This window comes from Coturnix japonica, chromosome 2 (assembly GCF_054131305.1).
Source record: "Coturnix japonica strain WE chromosome 2, WE-NBRP24, whole genome shotgun sequence".
Lineage (NCBI taxonomy): Eukaryota > Metazoa > Chordata > Aves > Galliformes > Phasianidae > Coturnix > Coturnix japonica.
In genome coordinates this window covers 93,056,115-93,075,389 of record NC_140664.1, presented here as the reverse complement: position 1 = coordinate 93,075,389, position 19,275 = coordinate 93,056,115, and the positions used below count along the sequence as shown (strand labels likewise).

General features: G+C 39.9%; 1 protein-coding gene across 7 annotated transcripts in view; it reads left to right on the top strand.

The window, feature by feature from the left end:
• The window catches only part of MOCOS (molybdenum cofactor sulfurase), a 203,749-nt gene extending 190,425 nt beyond the window's left edge, over positions 1 to 13,324 (top strand). For 5 of the 7 annotated variants that reach the window (XR_014942899.1, XM_085538097.1, XM_015854272.3 and 2 more), the window contains 3 exons: positions 58 to 190; positions 2,470 to 2,574; positions 9,816 to 13,324. Coding sequence is in view for 5 of the 7 variants with exons in the window: in XM_085538097.1 (XP_085394223.1) it covers positions 58 to 190; positions 2,470 to 2,574; positions 9,816 to 9,962 (385 nt within the window). In the remaining 2 variants the exon portion in view is untranslated. The remainder of the gene's footprint in view (positions 1 to 57; positions 191 to 2,469; positions 2,575 to 9,815) is intronic. The other 2 variants (XR_014942898.1, XM_015854273.3) reach the window with 1 other exon arrangement.
• The last annotated feature ends 5,951 nt before the right edge of the window (positions 13,325 to 19,275 follow it).

The window sequence follows — 19,275 nt, the reverse complement described above, 5'->3', positions numbered from 1 at the left end:
ACTATTGCAGAACCCATTAATTAAGCTTACCTTTTCTCTTTCATTGTGAACCCTGAGATACAGATTGAAAGAGCCATTGGAAATAGAGGAATTAATCCGACGTTTCCGTGCCAACATTGTCATCAGTGCTCCAGAATCCTTTGAAGAAGAAGAGTGGGCTGAGATCTCAATAGGTTCTCTGCGATTTCAGGTGCAAACTCATCTCCACTGTTTAAAGTCTTATTCTGTCACAAAGCTGGAGATTTAGCAGTTCTTGGAAATCTTTGACTTGAACATGGGCAGCACAACTTGTGCAGGTGAAATTTACAAAGTGCTAACAAAACCCATGCTGTGACCCCTGGCTAACATGCTGCAAAGTGATTGAGTGGTTTTGATGTATTTCTTTTTTTCAAATTTCATAATTCATAACATTTCCCATCTCCATCCAGCTGAGGCAAAAATAATCACTGTTTTAAGGTGGGGATTGCAGCAAATATTGAGCAAGCACGTAACAAGAGAATACCAGCTGCTCTTAACTATGATAATCTAAAAGCAGTCTCAGATTGCTAATCATCAGTCATCGTACTGATTGCCGGAAGCCTGAACATGAATACCAGTGAGTGATCACTGCCTATTGCCCTCTGGTGTATACGTCTTAATCTCCATTCAATACGTGTTTCTAAGTCTAGCCTTAGATAAGGTTGTTTTTTTACATTATGCTTCGTATCATACCTCACAGTGTGATGTGCTTTGAGCTGTAAGGAATGCTAACAAGTCAGACTTTGCTGGCAAGGAAATACTTTTAAGAAAAACTGTAAGCAAAGGTCCACGAAGAAGCTACACATGAAACCTAGAGAAAAGATGAATATATTTGTTACATGTTGTATTGAATTTATCTCATTCTTAGATGTGAAATATATATTTGTAAATGCATTGCCAAGGATGTGAAAGAGCAATTCACTGTTTGCTAAGGGATGATAATGAAGGATGTGAATAAGAGAAGTGCTAAGGCCAGATCTAGAAGCTGAGATAGAAATCATTCCTAATTGTTTCTAGTCAGCATACTCTAAGAAATGGAAAGGCTATTTTTTCAGTAAGGGTGGAAAATATGACTTCTCTTTTCTTATGTGTACTTTGATCAGTAAGCTGCAAAGTGAGCTGAAGAAAATTGAAGAAAAATTTCTTCAGGTCTTTGATGCCAGAAACACAATAGAATACAGTGTTAAACAAAGCAAAGTGGGGTAAAATATTTTCTTATCTCGTGTTGTTTTTCTTTTAACCAAATATTAAAATTGTTGCAAATCGTTGTGTGAAAAAGTGGAACCAAATGTATGGTTTTAATGGCTACACTGAATAGTTGTACTTACAGTTCTAGGTGTATCTCAAAGAAATAAAATTGCACTTCAGAACAACACATAGAAATATTTGCAGTGTAAGGTTAAATTATTTGCCCTATTCAAATTTTATAACAAATTATACAAAATGAGAAAACTTATTATTTTAAGGAACAGTTATTTTCTAACATTCAGAGCTTTGCTAAAGCTTGGCATACAGTAGTAAGCAAAGCTCTTCTTCATTTTAATCTTCTAGAAGAAGCAATTAATGGTGAATTTTTTGTCCACCCTAAAAATGCACCCTATGTCAAACAGAAATTAACTTTAGGAACAGTGCTCTGTATTATATATGATGTTAGACTTGTGGATCTCAGTATCCTTTCTGATGACAGATTTGTGAAAATTCACATTTTACATTCTGTTTATCTACAGTTTCCATACGTATAAGAAAGTGTATGAGATATTGTGTATTTCAACTGCACAGAAACAATGCAAACCAAACCCAGTTAGTTTAGCTCCAAGATAATCAAAGAGTCACAGAATTGCAGGCCCTGGAAAGGACCTCAAGAGATTGTGTCTAACCTCTCTGCTAAAGCAGATTCCCTCCAACAGGTCACACAGGCAAGTGTCCAGGTGGGTCTTGAGTATCTCCATGGAAGGAGACTCCACAACCTCTCTGGGCAACCTGTTCCAGTGCTGTGTCACTCCCTTACTGTAGAGAATTCTTCTGCCTGTTTGTATGGAGCTTCCTATGTTCAAAAAAATGAAATGAAAAAAAAAAAAGTCTTCTGGGTAAATCCTGAGCACTCGGCTTAATTTTAAACTCAGTTCTTCTTTGGACAAGTACTCCTGCCAGCTCACAGATGAAGTCAAGCCATTGAGAAATACAAATATGATGTTTTTATTTCTCTTGGAAAGTTTTCCTTAAAAAGAAAGGAAAATAAAAGAAAAAAGGAACTAAAAATTCAGCAAGACCTTTAAAATGTACCTACATGAGGTGAGCAGGACTGACCCCTTACATAATTAAAGCCTAAAAGAACAAAGAAAAATTATGTGGAAGACATGTTTTTACAGGATTATGCTGTCTGTCAGCTTGTACTGTTCCATAGTGTACTGTTTTGATATAGCAGTGACCCTTCTTTAACGGAAATTTCAGGTTGTGGGTCCGTGTACCAGATGTCAAGTAATCTGCATTGATCAACAGTCTGGGGAACGAAACAAAGAATTTCTGCAATCTCTGTCTGCTGCCAGGGGAAAAAAGGTCAGTACATTGCTCTGTAAGAGCTGCACAGAAAGATGTAGCGCATTGCACGCATAGTGGAATACCTGCTGAGAGAATACTCACTGTTAAGTTCTTCAGCTAATCATTATCATTTGTTTTTTCAGTCAAAAGAGGATGGACTCACAAGCCAGATATGATATGGCTTATTTCCAAAAAATGCTCAAAGTCTCTTTTAATCAGAAACATGGCTACTAATGTGCATTGTTTTTCACTGTGCTTGCTTTTATTCAGTATGTACCGCTTTACAACATGTTTGTTTTGGTCTTGAAAAATATGAGACAATGTGTTGATGTCATTCCAGAAGAGAAATGTGCAGAAAAATCACAAAGTGCTTGTGACAATACAATTAGCTCTTGAGACTAAACATTACTCATGCAGAGAGAAAAAGGCTTGGGAAACCCAGAGCAGACGTGAATATAATCCAAGTGGAGAGTGACTGATCGGGAAAGTGAGTGAGGTATAGGTTAGAAACACAGACACTGGTTTGGAGTTGTTGGGTTTCCTCAGGTTGTATTACTTCTTGGAACAGAGAGTGCTCAGACAATGGCTAGACAGTTTGGCATCCCAAAAGCTTCACAAGTCTCGGAAGCATTTTTTAGCTGAAAATCCTTACTCTGAATTCACTGATTGATGTTAAGCTTCTGTAAAAGGGAAGGCAGTCAGCGCCAATAGCCTCGCCAATAGCAACCAGACACCAGAGACTGTGCACGGCATGGAGACAGAGAAATAACGAACAGGTTGCAAATTATTCACCCAAACAGAGCACAAACAAGTTACAAATAATGCATTTTTTGTTTAAAAACAAAACAAAACAAAATCGATTTGTCTCAGTGACTCACCAAGCAAACAAAGAGCAACATGTTCAATGAGTGTTATCCTTGGGGAATAGCCCTGCCAGCTCCATCCTGGAGCCAGCTGCCTGGTGCAGAGTGAGGTGGGGAGGGGCGAGCAGGTCGAGCTGCCTGCTGGCACTGCTTCTCACTGGCCTGAGACAGCTTGGGGCTACACAGCAGGCTGGCATCCAGGTTGCTGCAGCACATATCATAGAATCTTGGCTTGGGTTGTGAAGGACCTTGAAGACTATCTAGTTCCAACCTGCTGCCATGGACAGGGCTGCCCCCCACCAGCTCAGGCTGCATAGAGCCCCATGCAATCTGGCATTGAACGTCTCCAGGGATGGAGCATCACAGTTTCTCTGGGCAGCGCCTCACCACCCTCTGAGAGGGTGTATGTTGCTTGTGGGATGAAAACCTGATTGTAGTGGGTAGCCTAAGAGTGAGACCTCTCCAGGTAATGGTGAAGCACAGCTGGAACATCTAGAACACTTTCTGGGTTGGGATGCTATCCAGCTGCCACATGGGGCAGGGAGGGTTTTCTCTCCTATGTGGGTTTTGGTAGATTATAATTGACAGCCAATGTAGAATGTTAATCTGTGTTTGGTGACCTCTTTATGTGGCAATGACACCTCAAAGACACAGCTCCTCAGGAGAGGCACAGCATCTTCTGTGTGTTTCCCACAGCAGAGATTAACTTCTCTTTGGTTCTGATTAACTTTGGCAATGCAAAGACTTCCTTGTCCTAGAACCACAGGACTCATTCATACAGAATTAAGGCAAAGAAAGAAACCCAGCCTCTTGAGAGCCTGGCATCAAATAAAAGGAGCAGGACATGGCAAGGGGCTGCAGAGCACCATGCTGCTATTCACAGCAGAGCAGTGCTTCCCTTCTCTCAGTTATGCAAAGATATCCACACTGCAGTGAACAAGGCCATCAGCTTTTTATTTTTCCCAGCTTTCAGCCAAAGATTACTCTCAGCATTGTTGGCAGAAGGACTCTTGTGAACATGCCCTGCTCTGCATAAGGCCAAGTCTTCTGGGTATGCCTGACAGCCAAGTGAAGTAATCTGAACTGAATGGGTTCGTGAAGACATCATAGCCCACCCCTCCTCCAAGTCATCTGTGGGGTGATGGTCACCAGCTGCTTATCAGTCAGCAGCACCTGAGGACTGTGGCATCTGCAGTGTGATAGGCAGAGCTGGCAGAGAACGTTCATCTAAACCTTGCACAGTGCATGGTTGGGAGGGAGTTCCTGTGGCTTTGCTAAATTGCAGAGCTAATCCCTTGGTGACTTATGTCTGTAGCAAATGCTTTTCTGTTGAGAGTTCATCTACCAGACATCTCTTTAGATATTTTTTGTCATTAAACACAGATTCAGTGAAGGAATTTAGCAGTGCTTGTTCTCAGCTGTCAGTAACACAGAACTACAACAAACAAATGCAGCAAGTACGATTTAAGCTAATTTCCTAGTACTAGGGTAACTAATAGTTTTGAAAAGCTGTTATAGTTACTTAATACCCAAAATGTTAAGGTAACTTCAAGAACAACATAAAGAAATGTTTGTAAGAGGTGGGTTAATATTTATTTCTGAAATGCTATTTTTCTCCACTCCTCTGAGACTCTGAGCAGATGCTGCTCCAAGCTGAAATATTGAGGCTCTGCATGGATGGATTATTGCTGAAAGTCAGAACCACATACTGTAATTAGCCACACAAGTAGTTTGCATGTTTCCTAATAAGCAAACAGCACAGCGATGAAGCCCAGCCAACTACTTTCTACCAAACCTTCTTTTGCATTGCTTGAAATAAAATGCAGTGACCTCTGCAAAGCAAACTCAAATTCTGCTGCCGTCGGTTCTGAAGAAACATTCATTAAGAATTCCTTCTGTAATTTTGGACTGAGAAGGAAGAAAACAAGCTTTCCTTCTGTGCCAGAGCTCACTGTTACGGCAGGAGGCTCCAAAAGGCTAGATAATAGCATTAAGCAAATGCTATAAAAATAGCCACATACTGTTTCACATGCGTCACCACCTGATGCAAAAGGAACACAGGCAGAGAGGAGAGAACACTGAATTCTTGCCTATCCTCTGTGTTTTTCAGATGCACTTTAATGCTAACAATAGTGTAAGCCTTGTGGGTAGATTTTCAGCAGTGCTATGAACTAGGACTTGCTGTCAGGGTAGCAAAGGGAATAGCATTAGCAGTCTGCCTCAGCGTAAGTATACGGAGAAATCCATTATGGTTGTATACACCTTTCTACACTAAAATATTTGTGTTTTTTTCCTCTGGGCTGTTGATCCCCTTTTATATATGTCACTGAGCCTGGGAGAGCTTCCATCCCTGCAGAATTACATACAGGTCCTTTGGACTGCTTGCTGAAACCTCAGCAAGGAGAGCAAGTGAAATCTCTTATCTGATGCATCATTTAGCTTTGCATTGTGCAGTGCTTTCTGTCCAGATCAGGAATGCTTGCAAACACTGACTGATGTACAAAATTAGCAGACCTCTGAAATAATATGGTTCTCTACTCTCAGGGGTGGCTGAACTGGGAAATTCATTTATTTAAGGTAGAGAGCAAAAAAAAAGATCAGTTCTTGTAGAAACTTCTGCTGTCCGGGTATTTTCAGTAAAAAAAAGGTGTTTGGTTTTCTTTTTGGCTACCAAGTTAAAGCCGTCCTTTCTTTCCAATATGAAAAATCAGCATGTCAAAAGTAAGTGCTTCCACTCCCCTGTTGTGTAAGACTTTACAAATGAGCTTTGGTGAATCCAGAGCTAAAAGAATATCTTTACATTAAAAATAGATTAGATAGATGATAGATAGATAGATAGATAGATAGATAGATAGATAGATAGATAGATAGATAAATCAGGTTTAATCATGGCATCTTCCACATCTTTGTGTGAGAGGGAGGTTATCTTATATGAATGAACAGAAGTGAACATAAATTTATCTGTTAATAGAAAGCAGCTGAGAGGTACATCCTGTACATCCAGGGGCAAAATCCAGAGCTCATCCATCCAAGGCTAAGTGTTTGCATGCCGTATCATTTCTGTGCTCATTAAACCTTCTAGCAGGGCACTTTCCCCAGCAGATGCTAGTCTGAATTAACCAATTGCTTAGGAGCTGTATCTTAAGGGCATCACATCACAGCTTGTGTCAGGTGTAGCACCTCACATTTCATCCTACAAAAGGAGATGCTGTACCCAGGAAATTTCTCAACCAGTAAATATCCAAGAAGTGCATATTTTTATTGTTGCTCCAGTAAATGTATTTGAATCAACATGCAAGGATGACAGCATTTCATAACTTCTCCTTTCAGTGGGTGTGATGACTATCATATGATTCACTGTTGGCAAGAATGTTTTATCTTTTTATTCCAGCAGTGAAGTGTTGCAGTTTTACTGATGGGACAGCTTTACATGAAGTTTAAGAGCAACAGGCCCCTACTGCCACCTGTATGGACAGAGCAGCACAGCTCACAGTCTGACCATCTGCTCTGGGGATGCTGTGTGCAGAATGGATGCCCTTGAAGTCAGGAGAGGGTAGTGAAAACACAGAGGCATTATGCAGTTCATCATAATGACTCTGCAAGCTGTAATCTCTGGGTCTGAAAGTCTCTTTTCAGCACTGAAATTGAAGAATGGACAATTTTGTCTTTTTTCTTAAAACAGAGTCCAAAAGGCAGGATGCACATTTTTTGTGATTGTTTGTTGTTGTTATTGTTTTGGTTGCTCGGGTTTGTTTTTTTGCTAAGTCAATATTTGTAATTGCTAGAAAAGCAAGGAAATGTTCTTAAAAGATACAAAATCCATTTCTGATAATCACAAGCTAAATTCCGGTCATTCAGAGAATAAAGATTGCAGCAATGCAAGTGATATTACAGGAATACGCTCATCTGAGTAGGCCTAATAATGAAATAAGTATACCATCAGTATCAGTATCACCTTGAAAACTCCTCAGGCATCATCCAGGCTTAGAAGTCCTAAGACTCAGATGCCTGGTCAGAGTAGAAAAATACAGATGTCCATCAATAGAATAGTATTTAAGGACTGTGGTAGATAAAATATATCTACCTCTGTCTTTTCTCAAATAATCACAGAGGGTTTAAATTGCTTTAAGAAAAAAAAGAAAAAGAAAAAGAAAAAAAGAAAAAAAAAATCTGGTTAAATGATTCAGAGCAACAGAAATGAAGCAAATTACCCATAGTGAACAGTCTGCCAAGATGTATTTTAGTCTTGCTTTAAGATAAGTCAGAATACCAGTGCCATAAGTACATGTTGAAAATTCCCGTGTGTGAAGTTAGTTGATTAACACCGATGTTAAACAATCTTTCCTGTTTGAGAAGTACTGTAGAATTGACTAATATCCATTTTACAATATTTGTTCTATGATTACCTAATCTTTTACGGCAATTAAATTATAGCAACTGTCATCTTTACATTAGGAAATTAAATCCAGGCTGTTAAACACAAGGATGAAAAAGACATCATTTATGCCCATAGAGAAACCACAGCACATCAACAACAAAGAGAAAAGCAAGAACAGGATAATACATACTTCAAGATTTTAGATGAAATTGTTACTGACTTAACATGTCAGTGTTGTGGTTGTTCCAATCCAGTCACTGTCCTGTTGGGTTGGGACCCTGCTGTGTTGCAGTCATACCTTAGCATTGTGTTCTGGAACACTGACCATAGGATCTACCCTACATCCACCGGTGTGGGCAGACACCGGTATCCAGAAAGCATCATTAGTAGCATAGGACTGATCAGACTCAACTCATTCCACATATATGTGGAGTACCCACACAGTGGAGGAATAGTGGAAATAGCCAAAAATTATCTATCTGGGAGCTATCATAGTGTTCAGGATTTCTAATGAAAAGAGAGCCATGCTGAAGGAATGTTTGGATAGTTCTCTGATTTATAGCATCACTGTTACTTGAAAGTAAGCCTTGGCCTTAAATCTCAATAATTCTTCAAAGACTAAGAGCTGTTTCATGTTACCTCATTTCTGTATCTTTATTTAATTACACAGTACAAGAACTTTCATTTTACATCTATCAAATACGCACCCTTAGATTCAGCTAATACATTTGGTTATCTTTAATTTGTTGCAATTCCTTTTACCTAGTATATTTTTCTAAACCTCCTGTAAATGTAATTCCCTCAGTTTTGGGATCATCGATCTGAACAATGGCAATAAATGTAATCAGGTCATGGAGAAGGATGATAGAGTTTTGCTTTAAAAATGTATTTGTTCAGACGTACCAAATGGATCATGTTTGCTTTTTTATTTCATTTACACTTGTGAGTGACTGGTAATCAAATACCTCAGCTGTAGCCTACCAAAGTCAAATACTTCTTATTCAAACCTGTAAAAAACTGACAAGAAAATATATGTTGGCTTTCCAACTTCTTCAGTTTCAAGAACAAAGATATTCAGAAGTCTACAAATCAGTTTTGAATTTAATCTTCAGCATTCATTTACTTTTTATTTTACATTGTAATTGTTTTCTTATTGTTTCTAATTCTTCTCAAATGTCATCCTGAGTTTGAAAGACTATTTCTTGCTGCACATTTATGTAGGTAAAGAACAAGACCATAGAAACACACCAAATGTCTTGCTGTGACATTCCTATGTCAGAACCAGCTGTTGACTGCTCTAATTCTAACATCTAATGTGCTTAAAATTAAGACCATACATAAGAGTGCAGAAGCTCAGATCAGGTTTTCAGTGCCTGCAAGGTCTTATTGGTAGGTTAAGTAGTTATCCTGCTTCTTTCTTCTTTATTATTCAGCAATATGAGGATACTTTCCTTAGTATTTCTAATGTTAATGTAAGATGGCATCACAAGTGGCAGTCCTAATAGAACAAACATTCAGAATATTTTCTGTAAAATACACTAAAATAGTGATAAAAACAAACAAAGGGAAATTCATCAAGGTTAGACCAAGTTCTGTTAAAAAGTGAATAATTCATGGTAGGAAATGCAAAAGTTTTCCTCACTGCTTGAACATATATGTCTTCTGGGTGCTATCTAGCCATTATTTGTGAAAATGGATTAACTATATCTGTCAGGAAGACAGAAGAGTCATTAATTGAGTGTGAATTACATATACAATACTATGGGATCCATGATGAAATACTATGTTATTTATCCACTTACTGAAGGTATTCTTCTTCAGTGGCATGAGGTTAGCTCTTGTTTACCAGTCTATTATAGTTAATTAGTTAAAATAATCTTAATTATAATAAGATCACACATACGTCCTTATTATTAAAGCAATATTGTTTTTCGAAACATATCTGGCTTGTGAGATCCTCTATAGATCTGATTACTTTAGCATGAGTCTCATCTCAATTACTATTTTGCTTTTTTCAGACAAACTTTGGCATATACCTGATGAACCAGCCCTTGCGCTCATCCTTTCCAGATATTTTATCAGTTGGATCTGAAGTACTTCCAGTGTTGAAGGAGAATACAGAAATTCAACGCCCAACATTCAGTGAAGAAAAATGTTCAGGATAAATTTCCTGGCGGAAAAGAGATGCATATGCAAGTTAAAAAACAAGTCACCAGTCAGTAATTCAAAAAGAAAGAAAAATCATTCACACATTTGCTTCTGGTTTCAGTCTTAATTTTCTGCTTACAACAAACATTATCAGATGGCGGTACTCTTGATAATTACACCTCACCTACATGTTTTTGCTTGTGATTAGGTTACAGCAGCCATAACTCTATTTTGCTCAATTGCTTCAGGATGCAACAGGCTTGATCAAGTCTTAGTAGTGGATGACTCCCAAAACAAGTCCAACAGTGTTGTCAGAAACCCACATCTCAACGAAAGAAAGTAAACACCAAAATACCCCGCTACTTCCTTATGCTGCTTTGTCAAAACCATGTTTGGGAGAGAAGACACAGGCTGTGCTTTGTGAACAGCATGGGTGGGGAGGGGATAGCAGAAGAATGGTGAGAGAGCCACAGTCCTTTCAGCTTTTCACTGTGATGCTAGGACAGTCTGAGAGCACAGAAGCAGTGGGAATGAGCATTGGGAAATATGTGTCATCCTCCTGGGAAAAGGTGTCTTGGAATACCAGAAGGGCACGGAGCTCAATGAAGCAATTTAATCCATTTGATCTGAACATCTTTTTCTCATTCCCACTTGACACTTTTACATCTGATCCATTTTAGGTGATGACTTCCCATTCACTTGCTTCCTTATGTATTTGTCGATGCTGAGACATTTATTTTCTAATTACAAATTTCTCAACTAATTTGGGCATTTCTATACAAACTTTGCTTATAATCAGCAATATCAAATAGCCAAAATATTGGAACATCATCAACTCAAGGAATTCATGAAAGTCGAAATGCCCTTCCATCCTGAATAGGTCAAACTATTCTTTATTCTTAGTCCTGGTGCTCATTCCTGGGTATTTGATAATATCCTTCTTAGAAGGTTTTTGAGTTCTTTACTGGGGCTTCACCTGATACATCAGATATGGAGGAAATAAGTAAAAAAATAAAGCGACACATTAAATAAATAAATAAATGGATAGATAAATAAGGAAAGAAAAAGAAAACATAGGAAGTCAGTGTATTGCAAGATTAAACATACTGAGGCCGGGTGTTTTATGACCCCCAGCATGGGTCCAACCGGACACATGGCAGTGTCATGCTACCAGGAAGTCCTCCTGGAAAAGGAAAATCTCCTGCATTGGCCACTTTATTGCCAATTTGGAAGGGAAATTTGGGCCCCATTAAAAGCACTGTCAGGACTCCCATCCAGTATGATTTAGGCGTTCCTTGAGGTGGTTTTGGCTCCAACTGTGTGAAAGTGCTTCTGGCTGAAGCAATCTTTGAGCTGCCTGTGTGCAGCCCTAGAGGGGAGAAAGCAGCTTTGTGATGGATTTGGTCAGTCGGTCTGAAAAGGGAGCGATCATCTCAGAGCACCATAAAGTGGGAAAAGGGAAATGCTTTGCTCAGTGTGTGAATCAGAATTCAGAAGGTAGACGGTCTTTTTTCTTTTATTTCTCTCTCTCTCTTTTTTTTTTTTCTGGTTCTTTTGAAGAGCAGGTTTTACTCACTTCAGCTGGAACAGACTGTTATTAGTTTCTCGGCAGAGCTTTGTAATGGAAATGAGAAGAGACGCTATCTGTTTCTTACAACCCGCCATAAAACACATGGAAAGAGAGAAGTGTTTTATATGTATGTAAACTGAGGATCAGTTTTAAGAGTTGTGCCTTCTGCTTCTGAACCCAAGCCATGCTCCTTGATGTCTGCTTTGAAAACCAGAGGTTTTATCTGCCTAGTAGTCAATTATGTGATGTTGTAATGAGCTGGCTTTTTGGAACCTTGAAAAGCAGTTTCCTGGTATCTGACTCTCTTAACTGTTTCACACTTTGCCCTTCTGTAATGCAGAACTTTGTTTTGTTGGATAGAAACCCAGTGCAACTCTGGCAAATTTAATGAGGAGACCTGCTGTATATTGACCTTCAGGTGATCCCTGGTGCTTTACTTCGTCCTCTTCACCTCACTGCCACGTCATTTGTTTAGAATGGCACAGAAGTTAGTAGAGGAAATTGAAAGCAAACCTCAGAGCTCTGTTTTACTTGTCATTGCATTGACTACAAAATAAGGCACTTCGGTACACAGTGATATGACAAATACTGTTTGTAAATAGCCTTAATGCAAAGTATGATGACTGAGGATGAGAAGATTTGAACTTTTAAAATGTCATGCTTGGTCCTTCTGACTTATTATTTACAAGCAATTACACTTTTTTTCTTTGTGGCCCAGTAATATTAGATCAAGAATAACTCTGACATTTTACAGGGAGAAAAATATTTCCTCTGATGTCTGAACATCCTCATTAGTATATTCTGCGCATTTCCCAGAATGAACATCTTTGTGCTGCGGTGACGGGAAATGTCACAATGCTTCTGATTGATGGAAGAGGCATGAGGCATCTTTCATCTGAGTGAAGAATAATATTTCCCTTCTGTTAAGTGGAGCGTCACCACCAGTCTTTCCATCAATGAAGATGAATTCTTCTCGGTGTGAATACTTTGTGGAAAATCTATAAGCAGGAGTAGTCATGTTTAAATGGCACTGGAGGTTTTGCAGAAATAACATCCCTCCCTGAGTGTGAAAAAAAAAAAGATAAATTCAAAGAAAGGAAAATTGTAGCATCATACAAACCAAAGTACTGCACGAGTGAGAAGTACATAAACACTTAAAAACACTGTGTATATTATATAGGAATATTATGTTCTGTAAGGGAGTCACTGCTCAATGTTCAGAGTATGTATAAAAAAATACAGTTCCATATTAATGCAGACTCTAAAATTCTCTCATTGCTGCAAAATTAAATCTTTTGACTAATTGCAGATACATATTTACTTTCTATGGATGAGAAATGTGCTGAATACAGTATTTTGAGAGTGCTATATGTAGAAAGTCTTCTACATATTTGAAGCTTGTATTTCCTTGCAATAAATTATTCAGACACATTCCATATTCTGTGGGACTTAACTCCTCCGATCTCAAGGCAAGAGTGATGATTATTACGAGTTCTAATAATAGCCAAGAGGCTGGAATCAGAATGGAATCAGCTGGACAGAAATCAGCATTCTTAGAAGAAGCCTCTGAAATGTGTTCAGTGATATGAATATTATGATAACTCAGGCACATTACGATTTACACATTTTCAACAGCATCCTTCAAAATGTGGTAATAAATTTTGTTCAACCTCCTGTCAAAATCATGTACAAATTGAATGTGAAAAATATTGATTGTCATCGATAAATTATGGGAATTATGCTCTGCATTTCTTCTTCGGACTCTTTCCTAACTTTCTTGGCAATCAGACCAATAAAATACTGATAGTACTTGGCGTGTGATCAGCGGTGCTTGCATTCTTTCCCTTTGAGCTCATGAGATGCTCAGCTCTGTGTGGAGGCATTGCTGGACTCACTGGGTGAGAGTGACTGTAACCCAGTAGGTGGGTGGATCCTGTGGAGCTGAAAGATGTGTGTTGCTGTCTCAGTGATTACACATCCATAGTGAGGCAGCCACCTCGACAAACATGGACTCAGAAGAAGGGAGAAGATAGCCAGGCACACCTTCCCTTTGCTGAGTGTGTGAGCCTATGAGCTCCGCAGGCATGTGTCCTTTCTCGAGCCATCAACACCCCAGCACAGCATGGAGCTTCATAAGAAGAGATGGGAACACCCCAGAACAAATCATTGAAAAAGAGGTGCCTCTTAAGCAAGGTGCCACTTAAGATGCCTCTGTTTCTTTCATGTCAGCTCAGTGTGATGGCATCTGTGGGTTGCTCTCAGTGGAGAAAGGCAAGTGCCCTGCATTGGGAGTGGCTCCCTCAAAGCAAACACAGACCCTTGACAACAAGAATTGCTCAGAGATTTCTCTGATACCCAGAAATTATGACACAGCATGAAAAAGTGGGGGATTTTGCTTAGAAAACACACAAGAATTGGCTGATACAGTGCTGCTGGTAGATAATTAAGGTGTAGATGTATTGCTGATGGTTGATAGTATAGTCTTAATAGAGCTGTTTCATGGTGAGTTTGAAATGACACCAATTTCAAAAGTAGAACCACTTACTTTGCTTGGCACACACACAGCCTATAATTAGGTGCAGTTCTATGTTAATCCCAGTTTCTGCTGTAAGCCTATCTATTCCAGGCATGAACCAGAAACTATTCAGCACGGTGCTAACCTGGACATCAACATTAACTCATACTAGATAACCTGTACGTTCCATATTTGAACCTACCTCATGCTTTCTGCTGCTTTTCAATGTAAGTGTCCCATCTAGATAAAAGTACTCTGGCTGGGATTTGCAGAGCAAATGATTAAAAATAGTTGAAAAGATAAAGTTCTCGTCTGTGTTGGCTTATCTGTCAGTCAGTACCTGTATAAAGCTGTAGAGTTCCTCAGCAATTACTATGACTGCCTAGAAAAGTAGAAAAAAAGAACTAAGCTACAGGAATGAGGCGTGGCTTGGGAACACTCAGGTACATCACTCATGTACCTATTTTCAAGCACAAGAAGCTGAACTTTCTGTAACACTTTAACTTTAGTCCTGGAAAGTCACCTCTAAAAAGAGCACATACCTTTTTTTGAGGGATCAAAAGATCCCTTGTGGGACAGGTCTCTTCTCACTGGTGACAGGTGACAGGATGAGGGGAGATGGCCTCAAGTTGTGCCAAGGTAAGTTTAAGTTGGTCGTTAGAAAACACTTCTTTACAGAAAGGGTAGTTAAACACTGCAATAGGCTCCCCAGGGAGGTGGTTGAGTCACCATCCCTGGATGTGTTTAAGAGCTGATTGGATGTGGTGCTCAGAGATATGGTTTAGCAGAGGGTTGTTAGAGTTAGGGTACTATGGTTAGGCTGCGGTTGGACCTGATGATCTTTGAGGTCTTTTCCAACCTGAGTAATTCTATGATTCTTTTGTGTCAGAACCACAGTAGGACAACAAAATGGCTGCTGTCTGTGCAGGCAGAAGCAGGCTTCAAGCACACAAAAATGCAGAATTAGAGGGGCTGTGTAGAATCAGTCCTTATGTTATCTGTGGAGAGGAATGTTGCTGGAAAGCAGTTCCTTTAACATACACATCTCTCAGAAAATGTCCATATTGTGAAATTTTCCTTTGTGTGTGTGGTTATCTTCCGAGGTCTCTGACAAGAAGCTTTATGCCACAAGGAACAGGTAGAGAAACAAACAAGACAGTGGTATCAGACAGCAAGTGTTCGAAAGCGGTGAAATAACAGATGTGGGTTTTTTTGCTGTCTACAGCATTCTCTGCAGGCAAAAAGATCAAAACTCATTCTAGAAAGAATATGAAGTTTTGTTTGAAGGTTTCTAGCTTCAGGGGTAGATTGGTTTGCTTAGGGCTGTATCTTTTCTGGGCAACCTATTCCTTTATTTTTCCTTCCTCCCAGTAAAGACATTTTTTCTAGATTCTTTCAGAAAATTGATTTCTGACCATTGCCTCTTACCCTTTTGCTGGTTTCCTTTGAGAAGACTCTAGCTCAGTCTTCTTTCTTTCCCACACCTTGAGGCAACTGTGCCCTTAAACCACTCAGTCAAAAGAGTGATGATTTCAAATACCTTTTGTTGAATGCAGGAATACTGATATGAGACAGATCAACAAATCACATCCTATGCAATAGCACTGAGCTCAAGCAGATGCTATTTCCCGGCAAGTGGAATCAAAATGTTGTAGTGTTAGATGATTGGATGTAGAGACCTGGCTGCAACACATCCACTTCTGCTCTTCAAAGACTGGCTCTGAAGTTTGTTTTAAATGAAATGTTATATTGATACTGAGTTCAGGTTATGAACCTGTTACCACTGGCTTGCTGGTTGATTCCCTTTTTGACTCAACCAGGGCAAAGGGTTTTTGCTGCTGTCGTTCTGTTTGATGGTTTCTTAATACATTCTTCACAAAACTGGAATCTGGTTGAAGTCTTGGGCCTAATGAAGTCATGAGTAGAATTAAACTGCTGGGTAAACTCCAGTTTCCTCTAGAAGTCTGGAGGTAATCATGTTTGTTTCCCCTAGTATATTCTAAATGAATCTTCTTGATATTCAGAAAGCTGAATGTAACTGAAGCATCTTCGTTTCAGTATGCCCAGTTTTTTGAAGGTGTGAATCAGGAAGAATAGGTCAAGGAGATTTTCAGGCAATTATTGGAATGAATTAACAGCTGAACACTTGAGCAATCTCATTTTATTCTTCCTTGCATATTTGCTTGTCACAGTGCAACCCATGTATGAAAACCATAATCTCATGGGAGCAGAAAATACTCTCTCCGTAGCCTTCTGAAATCCCACTGCTCATGTGATGAATAACCTACATGGATTTCAAGGCGATGAAGAATTAGAATCAGTAGGATGGGTTTGTTTGGTTGTGTTTTTTTTTGGTTTTTCTGTTTTGAGAAGAGGTTGTAGAGCCAAAAACGTTTGTTTGCTGGGGCCGCAAAGCCACCATCATTTTACACCTGGTCTAGAGAACAGCAGTACTTTGATTTAAGGGCCAAAATGGACTCTGCTTCTGCATAAGAATGGTCACTGAGGCCACAGTCAGCTTCAGAGCTATTCTCTGTGTTCTTGTGTCTTCCAAGTAGCTGATGCACCCTGGGCTGGGCCAAGGACTCATGATTGCTCCTTTTTGCTCTTTTCTTAAATAGCTGAAAATGGGAACTTCTGTCTTCCATGTGCTGACACGGTCATACTCACAGGCTGCTGAAGATTGCCTGAACCACACTGTGCCCAGAGACTTATACACGTGTAGGCTAGCGTGCAAATGGCAGCTCTCAATGAAGAGGTTTTGCCAGTCTGATCAATTGGATGTTATAATCACTACCACGTCATCAGAGATCTGAGAGATTTCCATTGCCATCCTCCCTGTACTTGTTACTTCTCATTCTTGTATTGCTCATCCTTTAACAGCAGAGCTTCAGCTGTTCTTAAAATTTCCAAGGTGGCATATGAAAAGGAAAACTCTTGTCAAACATATGTTTACCACCACTGATTGATGCTCTTGCAGGAGATAATGTCACCTGAAGAGGATCAATTAGAAGCACTACGCTTTCTTTCATCATTAATCTCAGTGAAGCAGGAAACAGTATGAAACATGAAAGAAATATAAACAAGTCTCCTTAGGAGGAGTGCGGTATGATGAAACAATAGGGTACAGAAGGGTAGGTGACATATCAGGCCAGCACTGAGCTGGAGACGACTCATCTAATTGTTGCCAATTTCCCAGCCCAAAGGAGGGGTAATTCAGAAGCTAAACATAGGTCCTGAGGAGGAACATCACAATGCTAAAAATCTGGCTTTAGAGTGTTAATGACACCAAACCCTAAAAGTGAACTCAGAAGTATCCTTGAACTGATGATCATCTCACAACTGGCCTGACAGATGTCAGCTCATGATTGGTCGCGTTCACCTCTCATTGACTGTAACTTTTTGTCTTTCTCAGAGACGTGAACCCTCTGAAATTAGTGTTCCCATCAAAAAGCAAAAGCAGGATGAATAATTTTTGTTTTCTGTAAATGGCAAAGCTCTTTTTGATTTCAAAAGAAGTAGGACAGTGCTATTTGCTTAATTGGACTAAGTCCTGCCTGCTGAAATTCACGTGAAATTCTGTTTAATCGTTTAGCTTGCCAGGTCTGAAGCTGGTAAGAGATATTACTTTCCATCTAGTGAAACAAGAGTGGTACTCATTCTTCTCATAATCTCTTTGAAGCATCTGTGCTTGAGGCAGAGGCTAAGGTCTCAAACTGAAGCACTTTAACACACAGTGTCAACGATGTGCCTAGCGCTGTGCTAAGCCAAATAATTGCATCACTGTGCCATGTTTCTGCTTACCTAATACACGCTGATGCAAGAGAAAGTACCTGGGAATTGCTTGGCATGTTTGACAAGGGTAAGTGGCACAGAAGCCTTGGCTGCATTGTGCAGAGCCAGGGCAGCTTTCTTTGACCTGAGGATCAGTAGACCCGATTCCCTGTGGCCTTGCTGCCTGGGTGCATTCCTGCCTGCACATCATGATCACTTTTTTTTCACTCTGTCCTATACACATTACTACTACTACAGCTACTGAGTCACTCCCATCACAAACGTGGGATTCAGAATCATAAAATCATAGAATCATTTTGGTTGGAAGAGATCTCTGATATCAAGTCCAACCATCAACCCATCACCACATCCACTAACCTGTGTCTGTCAGTGCCACAAATCCACATTCCCTGAACATCTCCAGGGACAGTGACTCCACCACTTCTCTGGTTCTAATACTTGAACACTTTGGAGAAGGAAATTTTTCCTTATGCCCAAACTGAACTTCCCATGGTGCAACTTGAGGCCATTACTTCTCATCTCAGGGTTACCAGAACTGTATCATCTTACTCCTGCTTCATTAACTGCATTTTTCAGGCTGTTTCAGTTCCCTGTAGCCTAGATCTCTTTCTGTTCCTATGCTCCAGATTGAAGTAATTACTCCATGACCTGTTGTTTTATCTGTGGCTCTTCTTTGCTGACCTCCGCCCTTCTCAACCACGTGCAGAGGTTTGTCGCTCTTCTTAGCTGACAGCTGGAGCTCAGCCTGCTTGCAGCCCCTCCGGGAGGTGAGAAAGATGCTTCTCTCTCTCTGGTGAGAGAAGGTGGCAGCCCCACAGGGAGTGTGCTAGGCTGTGTAGCCTGGCTCCTCACAGCCCAGTTTTCCAAGCAACCTGCTTCAAAGGGTTGCTCAGGACTCATACCTTGGGATCTTGGCTAAGATATATAAACTCCACTAGGCCTAGGACCTATCATGTTTCAAACCTGGCTCTGAAAGCTGCTTATATGTTGTTTTCTTATTGTTTGTTTGTTTGTTTGTTTTTTAACTATCCTATTTGACATAAAAAGGTGTAAACAGGGGACAGGACTTAACAGTTACTTTCATTTATCCAAAGGTGAACAAGGGAGGGCTTTCTTGTCTTTTGCCATCCTCTAAAGGTTTTGCTTTTTTCAGAGAGAAAGAATAGGGATTTTCCTGGAATCAGGAGAGATTTATGTTTAAACCCCTTGAAGCAAGGGAACTGATCCCCAAGCTTTCATGTTGGTATTTGAAATGGTAAGCTCTACAGAAGAGATGCTGCTGGTATTTCTTCTTTAGGAAGCATCCCCAAGGGCTTCATGGGACTGCAGAACAACTTAGGATCAAGGAGACCTTTGGGCTTAGCACTTTGTCCATCCTCTGGATAACCCTTCATCAAAATGCCATGGTGCAGGAGTCCCACCACTGCTGTCTGTTCTATTCACTGTACAG